The following is an 11890-nucleotide window of genomic DNA, read 5'->3' as shown; positions in this document are numbered from 1 at the left end:
CTGTGATCTTTTGGAAGTAAATCACTGGGCCTGTCTTTCAAGGCACCTCTGGATGGATTCAGACTATCGACTTTTTGGTTTAGTAAGTAGTTGAGAGCTTACCATCTGTGCCATCCAGGAACTCCTGGGTCATTCCTGTTCTTTGACAAATATTTGAGCACCTTCCTTGTGCTTGAGATAAATCGGTCATGGATCCAGCCCTCAAAGAACTGATGGCATCTTAAGAGATGATGATAGAACATGTATGTAAATGACACTACATGGTGACAATGTACTACAGCTGAAAGACAGATGGAAGTATGAGTTTCATATGATAGTCCAAAAGAAGGAGAAATGACTTCCCACTGGGGGATCAGGGAGGGCTTCATGGACATGGTAACCGAGGGTAAGAAGAGACATTGGAAGAAATTAGATTGGTGTCAGATCATAGAAAATCTTAAATGTTAAAAGGTTAGGTTTCATCTGTAAGTACAGGGGAGTTTCTGGTAGTTTCTGAGTTTAGGAGTGGACAGGATCTGTGCTTCAGGAAAATGAGGTGAGCCTCAGTACAAAGTGGTATGGAAATGGGAGACGAGGGCAGGGAGCCTGCTACAACAGTTACTGCATTGCACATCCTTGACAGCAGCAGATACTGCCTAAAGCCTGAGGTCTTCCTGCTAGCTCTCTTCCCTCACACTCCTCAGTCCTAGCCGCAGCACCTCCCATCTTCTCTTGGAAGAGGCATCAACATTAGCTGCCTCCACTGTTTTCCTTTTCACTCTTAGCCCACTGTGGTCTGGCTTCCACTCCCTCTGCACCATTGAAACTGCTGTCGTGAGGTCAGTTGTCCATTTCTTAATGCGACCCAGTGGGTGATTTCCAGGAGTTGTCTTGCTCTCTCTCAGTGGTGGACTCTGCTCTCTTTCTTTTCTTGACACAATGTGTACCTATTGCTCTTAATTCTATCCATTCCTTTTCAGCCTCATTAAGGGTCATTAGTGCTGGTGTATCCAGCTTGCCATCCTTGGCTTTTCCAACATCTCATCACTCCTGTCAGTTCATTCATTCATTCAACAAGTATTTATTGAGCACTTTCTCTGTGTCAGGCACCATTAGTGACTGAACAGACTGAACAAAAGATAGTCCTTGCCCTCATGGAGCTAACATTCTCATGTAAGGATGTAGACCGTAAAAAAGTAAGTATATCTTGTGTCAGATGGTGATGAGTCTTAGAGAGGAAAATCTAAAGCAGAGACAGGGGGATAGGGCATGAAAGGGAAGCTATTTTACAGGAAAGGCCTTTCTAATAAATTGCCTTTGAGCAGAAGCCTCAAGAGAGTGCAGATAGCAGAGAGAATAATGTTCCAAGCAGAGGCAAACGTTGGGTGCAGTATCGTGCTTGTTGAGTGAACAGCTGGGAGGCTGGTGTGGCTTGAGTGGAGTTAGCAAGGCAGAGGGTGATGGGGATGAGGCAGGAGAGGTTAAGGGGAGGGGTGGGTCAGATGGGGCCTTGAAGGCCCTAAGAGGGCCTTTGGATATTACTCTGAGATGGGAAACCCCTGGAGGGGCTCAGTAGAGAGTGACTTGAAATGACTTATGTATTAAAAGGATCCTTCTGGCTACTGTGTCAAAAAGAGATGATAAGGGGGAAAGGGTAGAAGCAGGAGGACCTTAAAAGGTCCGCTGCAGTAACCCAGATGACATATTTGATACCTGAATCTAGCAGTGGAGAGGTGAGACACAGTTGGATTAGAAGTGTTCTGCATTTCAAAGATAGAGCCAGTCAGATTTACTGATGCTTGGATGAGTGTTGTGAGAGAAAGTTAAGGATGAGCCTAAGGCTTTTAGCCTGAGCGTTTGATTTAGACATGATATCTTTGAAATGCCTACTGGGTATTCAGGAGGGAAGTTCAGTAAACAGATGCATATGTAAGTTTGGAATTCTGGGGAGAGGTCAGAGCTGAGATATCAATTTCAGAGTCATGAGTGGGTCCTTGGCATTTAAAACCATATTTATCCTGTGGGCTTACAGATGTAGAAGAAGAAGATAAGAAGTAAGGACAGCAGCTGAAAGTGACAAGGGGGCAGGAGAGGTTGGAGGTTTGAGAAAAGAGAAAATAGTTACTGAGAACAGTGGGAGACTGCATGGACCGGGGAAGCGTATAGAATGTTTAGGCAGAACCAAGGGCTCTTTTGATATTAGTGGTCATGGGTTTAAAGTGAGACTAGAAGACACGGTTGTGTATGTTTCTCCAATGACGTTAAGCTGCCTTGATTTGAGTATAGAATAGTCAGAGTTGCATTTAATCAAGTTTAAGTTTAATCAGATGAATACAGATAGAAAAAGGGAGCCAAGGCATTTGAGGATGTATGTAAGAGAGTGATTTAAATGATGGATATAGTCACTAAACTGGGGAATGAGGGGAATGTGAACATGAGAGGTGAAGGGTAGTGCAATGGCAGTATAGTCCATGCTTTCGAGGACCCAGTGGATACAGGGCACTCTAGGAGTGAGTGGGAAAGATACGAGATGGTGACTGGCAAGTGGGGTGTTTTAAATGTGGACTATGCAGAGAATTCTGGACATCACTATGTTTCTATTTGAAGTTTCCCAGATGATTCTAATATGCAGGCAGAGTTAAGAGCTGTTGGTCTAGGGTTGGGTGGCTGAGTTGGGGTAGAGGACGAGATCTTTGGAGGAGGGGAGGTCAAGGAACAGAGAGGCCAGGGCATTGGAAGGATCATTTTCAGTATTCACACGAAGAAATATGATAGGAGTTGTATTTGAAAGCTATGTGATCAACATTCGTTGGCTAACCCAGAGTCTGCATCATCTCGTATCTTCTCTTTGCCTTCTACCCTGAGTGTGGTCATGAAGGACTGTTAATTTTACTTCTCCTCAGACGTGTCTCTTCCTCTTCACCTCTATGACCATTGCTTTAGTTTATGTCATCTGTCATCCAGACTTGTAGTCATCTCCCACCTGGATTTACTGCCTTTAATCTTACCTCTTTTGAATCCTTCCTCCACATTGTCCTCAGGGAAATCTTTTGAAAGTTAAATCTGACCATGTCCTTCCCTACTTAAAATCCTAGCTGCGTACAGAATAAAGTCCAGGCTCTTTAGCATGTCACTTCCACAAGGGCAGGGATTTTTTGTTTGTTCTGTTCACTGCTGTATCCCCAAGGCTTAGAACAGAGTCTGACACATAGTAGAAACTCAGTATAAATTTGTTGAATAAATGAATGAACATGACCTTCACAATCTGGTTCTTGCCCCTTCCTCATCTCATCCCTCAGCTTCCCTTATACTCATGTAGCACTGTGCCTAAACACATGCTGTTCCTCTGCTTAAGGTACCTTTCTCTGTCCTGTACACCTGGTGAACTCCTATTCATCCTTTAAAACCTTTCTCAAAGGTCACTTCTCCTGTGATATCTTCTCTGAAGTCCAAGGGAGAGTTCGTTACTTTCTTGACTATGTTACTTCATCACTTTGAACTTTGCATGTTGCATTACATTGTATGGATTTTTTTCACATGTCTTTATCTCTTCCTAGACTTAACTTCTTGAGGGAGGAAACAATTGTCTTGGTAAAGATGAACCTTAATGCAGTGTCTGGCATGTAATATGCATTCAAATGAACTATTATATTGAGGAAATCAGATCATGAAAGGGAAAGGATAAAAGAGAAAGAAAAATGTTGAGATAATCTATATTTTTCCAATAGAGAAACATTAGCAGTTGGTCCTTCCAAGAACTAACACTGGGCCCATTTTACTTAATATTTTTGAAAATAATTGGGAAGAAAGGAGCAGTACAATGCCAAGCTGATGGAGACAAATGACAGGAATATTCCATAATGCTGGTAGAATGAGCAGGAAAATGACATCTTAGCCCCAGTATGATCAGTGAGAGATATGATAGTCCAACATATGTATGCATTGATAACCTATAAACTGCTACTTTTAGGCTAGGGAACAGATTTAGGAGTTATTATAGATTATCTAAAATGTCAGACATTCTCAGGAAGGGGACTAGAAGCCAAAGAGAATAATTTCTACCCTTATTTACAATGAAGTTGGGTTCTCACTTGGAATTCAGCTTGCCATAATTTTTGTAGGACCTCAGGAAAGACAAAGCCTAGGTAAGTATCCTGAGAAGTTCCGGGAGAAAATGGAGTAAGTCCAGTGTTGACAGAGATTACAAGAGCCTGGACTGCCTAATCAGTAAAGAAACTCTGGGGAGATGATTATGATAAAAAAAAATGACATTTATAAATACTTACTATGTGCCATGTGCTGAGCTATCAGGGTTTTAGGTGTCATGTCATTTAATACATCCCACAATCCTATAAGATGGGAGCTATTATCACTTCTATTTTACAAATAAGGATGGTAAGCACAGAGAAGTTAAGAAAAATGTCCAAGGTCACATAGCTGATAAGTGGTAGAGCCAGGACCTGAACCCAGGTTTCTGTGCTTGGAGAGCTGAATCACTAGTGCCATGATGATTTGATATGATATGATAGAATATGATAGGATCAAAGTCTAAAATCCTGAAGGGCATTGATACAAAAAAAAAAAAAAACCCTCAGTGAGTCAATTTGACTCATAGTGACCCCTCCTTGGGTTTCTGAGGCAGTATCACTACGGAAATAGATTGTCCAACTTTCCTTCTGAGGAGTGGCTGGTGGGTTTGAACTGCCAGCCTTCTGGTTAGCAGTCACATGCCTTAGGCACTATGCTACCACAGCTCCCAAAGGGCTTTGATAGAGGAAACAAATCTTGGAATACCATAACAAGGATCCAGGAAACCTGAAAGAAATGGTTTTCATACAGGTGAGTGAAAGTGATGGAAGTCATCACAAACAACAAAGTGAAGAATTCTCTCTGGGAGTTCAGAGAAGATTTCACAGGAGAGGGAAACACTGAGCAAGGCTTTAAAGGATGAACAGAGTTCTCCAGGTGTATAAAACAGAGGTGTCTACAGCAGAGGAACATTAAAGATTGTAGGAGCAAAGTGAAAAAAAAAAAGTTGGAAAAAGATTTTGGATATTTGAGGATTTCAGATAAATATAATTAATATTAATCTCGAACAATTTAGAGTCTACATCATAGCAAACCCTATACACACCTGGAAGACAGTGTTAGGAACTGCTGTCAAAGAAAGCATAAATCCTGATCCATAGGTCTGGATCGTACCACAGAGTTTTTTAAACTTTTGGGATCATAAGCCATTGAGGGGGTCTTAATCAGTTTTTTCTTAAAATGAAATAAAATAGAATAGAAACTACCAGAGCAAATATTGTTTTGTGAAGCTTTTTCCAGTTATTCACATAAGGCTTTTGTGTTCTGAGGTTGTGGTGTAAGCTATATTCCCAATGGTGGGTCATAGCTGAAGATGTTTGAAAGCTGGTGCATTATGGCATTCCTTGCAATAGCAGAAGCACATATTACCCTCTGGCTGATTGGGAGCCAGACAGGGTTAGAATTTGCAGATAGATCCTGCTATTAGCTGGAGGTGGAGTTGGTATCCTCTCCATCTGAGCTGGTCCAGTTCCCAGGCTCCAGACTCCATCCATTTGAGGGTGTTGTCCCTGCTCATATTCATTTGTTTGGTTCCCCAGGTGATGTGTTGGTGGTCCCCATCAAGCTCCACAAGTGTCCTTTCTGCCCTTACACTGCCAAGCAGAAGGGGATCCTTAAGCGGCACATCCGCTCACACACGGGCGAGCGGCCCTTCCCCTGTGAGACCTGTGGCAAGAGGTTCACTCGACAGGAGCACCTGCGCAGTCACGCCCTGAGTGTAAGTACCCCAGCTGGCAGTTTCCTTACGGCAGGGGCAGTTCACGATGTTGTCTAATGTAAAAGTCCACCTTTCTGTCCACTGGGGTATTTTCGGAGAATTTTAAACATATGTTTTTGCTACCTAAGTAAAGCTAGGTTGGTGGCATTTAGATGAAAGTTAAAACATATATGGTAACAGACACGTTTTCTAAGGGGAAAAGTCAAGAAAATTTAGATCCTGGTCCAGGCTGGTTAAGGCAGAGAACAATGGGCTTGGACGGGGGATTGTGGGCTGTCACCACCAATGTGATGCCAACAGGAGGCTGCACCCTCAGTTTCCCCCCCAACCCCAGCACCCAGGGGTGGAGGAGAGGACAGTACCATTTTATAGGGCTACCTGTAAGCAGCAAAGAATGCTCCAGCCCAAAGGGACCTCCCCTCTCCTTAGCTATCCCCTTAGGGTTCTGTCTCCCATGTGTGCTAGTGATTCCCACCAGCTAAAAAGCACTCAGGCCATTTATAAGATCATTTATTTAAGATCATCTTTGAGCAAGGAAATCATCCTTTGGAAAATCTAAGATAAAAATGATTTGGGCTTCAAAGGCCACTGGCAAGAAAGTGAAAAGACAGCCTATAGGATGGGAGGATGTTTGCAAACCATGTCTCTGATAAAGTCTAGTATCCAGAATATATGAAGAACTCTACAACTGAGGAGTAAAAATGCAAATAACTGAATTAAAAAGTGCACAAAAAAAATTGAGTAGACATTTCTCCAAAGAAGCTGTACAAATGGTCAGCAAGCAGATGAAAAGATACTCAGCCTTGTTGGTCATGAGAAATGCAAACATAGAGCACAGGGAAATGGCCCTTCACACCCGCTAACCTGTTGCCCTCCAGTTCCAACTGATTGCGACCCTGTGAGTCGGAGTAGAACTGTGCTCCCCGGGGTTCTCAATGGCTAATTTTTTAGAAACAGGGGCCTTTCTTCCGAGGTGTCTATGGGTGGCTTTGAGCCTCCGACCTTTTGGTTAGCAGCTGAGGTGCTGACTGTACCACCCAGTGACTCCTTCATCCCCAGTAGGCTGGCTATAGTTTGGGGAAAAAAAGACAGTAGCAAAATGGTGAGAATGTGAAGAAATTGGAACCATCATGCATTTCTGGTGGGAATATAAAATGGTGCGGTTGCTGTGGGAACAGTTTGGTGATTCTTCAGAAAGTTAAACATAGAGTTACCATATAAGTGTGATCCAGCAATTCTGCTCCTAGATACATACCCCCAAGGGAGCTGAAAACATATGTTCACACAAAAACTTGTATATGAAATGAATGATCATAGCAACATTGTTCATAATAGCCAAAAGATAGACAGAATCCAAATGTCCATTACCTGATGAATGGAGAAACAAAATGTGATATATCCATACAATGCAATATTATTCAGCTGTAGAAAGATATGAAGTATTGATACTTGGTACAATATGGATATACCTTGAAAGCACGCTAAGTGAAAGAATCCAGATACAAAGGCATGTGCTGTATGATTCCATTATATGAAATGTCAGAATGGGCAGATCCATAAAGACAGAGAGTAGATTAGTAGTTACCAGGGGATAGGGCCCCAGGGTGGCATAAATAAATGGCTACTACTGGCTGAAAGGTTGGCAGTTCAAACCAACCCAGAGGTGCCTCAGAAGACAAGCCTGGCAATCTGCTTCTGAAAGGTTACAGCCTTGAAAACCCTATGGAGCAGTTCTACTCTGCACAGGTGGGGTCACCCTGAGTCAGAATTGACTTGACAGCAACTAACAGCAACGCTATGAGTCGGGGCCGACTCGACGGCACATAACAACAACAACAACAACAACAACAATAGAGGATCATGGGATGCGAGAATGTGGCGTGGGGTAAAACGGTAGGAGTAGTGTTGGAACATGTCTAATTTCTGGGGAGATAATGACCAGTATCAGCCTAAAGCTGATTCCCATGAGGAGGAGGTCAGACCTACCTCCACTCTCCAACCTTTTTACCAATTCTGACACTAGCCGTCCCTCCCATAGCACTCTCTACTTCTCTGCTGGGTTCAGTAATTTGCTGCACTGGCCACGCAGAACTCACAGACCATACTTACAGTTAAGTTGTTTATTAAGGGTGCAACTCTGGATCAGGATCAACAGGCAGCAACTCTGGATGAGGATTGGGTTTCAGCGCAGGACAGTTTTCTCGGCTCCTCTCAGGCCTGCAAGCAAGCAGGCCCTTCTCTCTGCTGTGCCACCCTCTCTCAGCCGTGTGGGCCTCTTCTCAGACCCCACAGGATAGGACTGCTCTTGGCCCATTAGGACAGGCCTTTGGCCTCCCTGCCGTTGGCCTCTTTACTGCTAACCAACCCATCTTATGGCTGGTTGTTTCCACCTTTTGGCTGTTGTGAATAATGCTGTGGTGAACATTGGTGCCTTGGTAAAGATTTTAACTTTACTGAAAGTGCATTGGGAAGAGTTTCTTTTCAAGATGATGAAAATGTTCTGGAATTAAATGGTGAGGATGGTTGCACAACCCTGTGAATATACTAAAACCACTGAACTGTACAATGTAAAAGGGTGGATTTTATCATATGTGAATTATATTTCAGTTTTTAAAAAATGACGTGGAAAGAATCCAGATTTAAAATAAGTGCTGGGTTCTTAACTGCCTCTGCTCTCAGTCCTGACCCCAGCGCACCTGTCCAAGAACGGCCTGACTCCAAGGGCTTAATTATTTGTGTGTGTATGTGTGTGTTGTTTGTTCTTTTAAAACTTCAGATGATATGTCCAGTCTGTTTTGGCAAGCAGTAGTTCCTGGGTGTTTCTAAGATGTTTAATTCATTGAAATTCTTATTCGCTCTGCCTTTCCATATCACATAAGGTCCAGTGTACTGCAGCATAAAAACATGTTATTCAAAGGCTCTGCCATGTTGCAGGGGTAGATAACATACCCTGGGTAGCTTCACAGTTGGGGGTTTAGCATAAGAAGTCCACGAAACCTAATAGAATGTGAGGACATTGGTCAGGATGTCATGGGTATCCTGTTGTTGGTCCTTCTTGAGAAATTGTTTGGAGACTCTAGCAGGGGAGCACAGCTACTCATATACCCTTGACAGAAGGTTGGTCCTCCTCTATTGGAGAAAGTCATCCTCTTCACCCAAGTGCAGTTTTGGGAGTGTGGTGGTTAAGGTTGTGTGTCAACTTGGCTAGGCCTGGTTGAGTGGCTGGGCAGCTGGATGTAATATTCCCCATGATGAGACTGGTAATCAACTCCATGGTGGAATCTACTGTGAGCAGCTGAGTAGCTGCCTTTGGGTATGTGGTCTGGTTTCCGTATATAAGAAACATGGTTTGGGAATGGTCTCTAGCTTATAGCATGCTTGAACCTTGCATGTAGTCATGTCATCGTTCAGCAGCCTACCATGCTCTACTGACCTTGGGACTTTCAGTGAACTTGAATTAATGGCCTTCTGGGTGGTTTGGTATCATAGGAACTATGCCATTTTATTTGTCAACCTTGGGCTTGTTAGCCTCAGCAGCCAGTAGCTGCCTGAGTGAAGAGATGCCTCTAGCTTCAGTGGGCTGGGAGCAAGAGGCAGAGCTGAAGTTCAAGGTCGAGGAGCTTTCACACAGCCCCTAGAGCCTGGCACTTTGAACTCGGACTTCTAGCCTCCTGAACTGTAAGAGAATACACTCCTGTTTGTTCAAGCCATCCCATTGGTGGTATATTCTTGTTGGAGCAGCACTAGGTAACCAGAACAGGAGGGATGCACATGGTATGGTGAGGAAGGAAGGAGACACCTGCCTAACTAGCCAGATCAGCCAGATCAGCCTTGGTGATCAATGAAGTAACAGATGTCGCAGCCAGATTGCCCTCACATCCTGTCGGTCCTCCTCCTGCATCAGCCTCTCCCTGTCTCTGCATCTGGTGTGTATCCTGCCTCCAGAGCTCTCTCAAGAAGGGCTCTGATTGGTTCACAGAGTCACGTGTGAGAGCCCCTGTTGGCTGGATTTCTTAAGTGCGCATGCATTAGAAAGGCAGCACCTGCTGCAGAGGGGACCTCTGGGGCTGCTGTCATCGAGAGGAGAGGCGTGGAGCAGGGAATCAGGCTCAGTTTTCTAGTATGCAAAACTCTTCTCATTAGTAAGGAATGAGTTTATCAATGAGGAAGCTGAGAGCAAAGCATCCACTAACAGGATGGGGGAGTCCATCATCTACTCCAGAAAAAAAAATGCTAAACAACCCAAGGTACGTAAGAAGCCATGTGTAAACTCTGAGTTTACTGAATGTTCATTAGATGTTGTTGGCTGCTGTGGAGTCAGCCCTGCTCCTGGCGACCCCATGTACAATGGGACAAGTGCCGCCGTGTTCTGCACCATCCCCAAGATCGCTTGCAGATCGGATCATTGTGATCCATAGGGTTTTTTCCCCCATTGGTGTGATTTTCAGAAGCACATTGCCAGGCCTTCCTTCCCAGTCTGTCTCAGTCTGTGTTATGGATTGAATTGTGTCCCCCAAAAATATGTGTTGTCAAAAATGACTAGAATTACTACTGGTCGGATAGAGACTGCTGGAACCCCCTAAGACTAAGGCCCTAGAAACAGACTCACTTGCACAGATTGGCTCTTACCCCAACAGTAGAAAGACCTACATGCAGCACACCTACCCCCAGGATGTTGTACCCACCTACTCTAGGGAGATGCACCCCTTAGATCATTCAGCCATGTGATACCAGAGGGGCAGCATTCACATCGAGGGAAAGCTGGACAGACAGGAATGTATAGTTAAGGGCACAGGGAGGGGGTAGTCACAGGGAGGAGAGTTTTTTTATGGTTGGGGATGGTAATCAGGGCATGGAATCAAATGTGCATGAACTGTTGAATGTCAAACAAATTTGCTTGTAGATTTGCCCCCAAAGTGTACATGTACTACGTGCATGTGCGTACATGCATGTACACACACACACACACACACACACACACACACACACACACACACGGAGAAAATGTATTATAAATCCTAACCCCTACACCTGTGGTTATAATCCCAATTGGGACCAGCTGTTCTTTGTTATGTTAATGAGGCAGTTTTAGTGTGGGGTGTGTTTTCAAGTCAATCTCTTTTGAGATTTAAAAGAACAAATTAAGCAAGCAAGGAAGCACAAATGGAGGGGAAAACACATGCCACGTGATCTCCAAGGAACCTAGGAATACAAGCTGAAAAAAGTGGACAGAGAGAGAGCCTTTGTCTAGAGCCGGCACCCTGGTCTCGGATTTCTAGCTGTCTAAAACCCACCAGCCACTCCTCGGAAGGAAGGTTGGGCAATCCTACTTCCGTAGTGATACTGCCTCGGAAACCCAAGGAGGGGTCGCTATGAGTCGGGGCCGACTCAACGGCAAATAACAACAACAACAACAACAAACTCTGAGAACATGAATTACTGTTCATTGCAGCCACCCACTTGTGGTGTTTCTGCTAGCAGCAATAGAGAACTAAGGAAGCTCTCTGCGGAAGACTGTTCAGCATCATAGCAACAGACGGCCTCCACTGACAAATAAGGGTGGCTGTGCATAAGGTATGTTGGCTGGGAATTGAACCCGAGTCTCCCACATTGAAGGTGAGAATTCTGCCATTGAACCATCACTTGCCAGGCACTAGGGACACAGTGCCTGTGTAAGAGACTGGCCCCTGGCTCTTAGACCTTAGTCTAATGAGTTACACAAAAGATTTATGACAAAGGTACAAAGGAAGAAGTATACAGCGGGGGGACCTAACCTGGCTTGGTGCATCAGAGAAGAGTTCCTTAAAAGGGCTTGGTGAGGGGCGAGGATTGGAAATGGGGAGAGGATATTCCATGTGCGTCCAATGGCCCTGGGATGGCAAGGACCTTGGGGAGGTGAGTAGGTGGCAGAAAGAGCAACAGGGAGAGTTGTGAGGAATGAGGCCTGAGGTCCAGATCACGTGGGACCCAGACATGGTAAGCCATGGCTTGACCTCTTTTTTTAAAAAAAAAATTAGTTATTTTTTAAATTATTGTGGTTTGGGTGAAAGTTTACAGAGCAAATTCACTTTCCATACAGCAGCTCACATATACTTTGTCTCATGA

General features: G+C 44.2%; 1 protein-coding gene across 1 annotated transcript in view; it reads left to right on the top strand.

Annotated features, from left to right (window-relative positions):
• ZBTB8B (zinc finger and BTB domain containing 8B) overlaps positions 1-11890 on the top strand; it is a 15541-nt gene that overhangs the window by 2708 nt on the left and 943 nt on the right. The window contains exon 2 of the mRNA XM_007950438.1: positions 5607-5785. Within this exon, the coding sequence (XP_007948629.1) occupies positions 5607-5785 (179 nt within the window). The remainder of the gene's footprint in view (positions 1-5606; positions 5786-11890) is intronic.

This window comes from Orycteropus afer, unplaced genomic scaffold, assembly GCF_000298275.1.
Source record: "Orycteropus afer afer isolate SDZICR_OR568_19922 unplaced genomic scaffold, OryAfe1.0 scaffold00272, whole genome shotgun sequence".
NCBI lineage: Eukaryota > Metazoa > Chordata > Mammalia > Tubulidentata > Orycteropodidae > Orycteropus > Orycteropus afer.
Note: the sequence above shows the minus strand (reverse complement) of the source record. Positions and strands in the feature narration are given on the sequence as shown.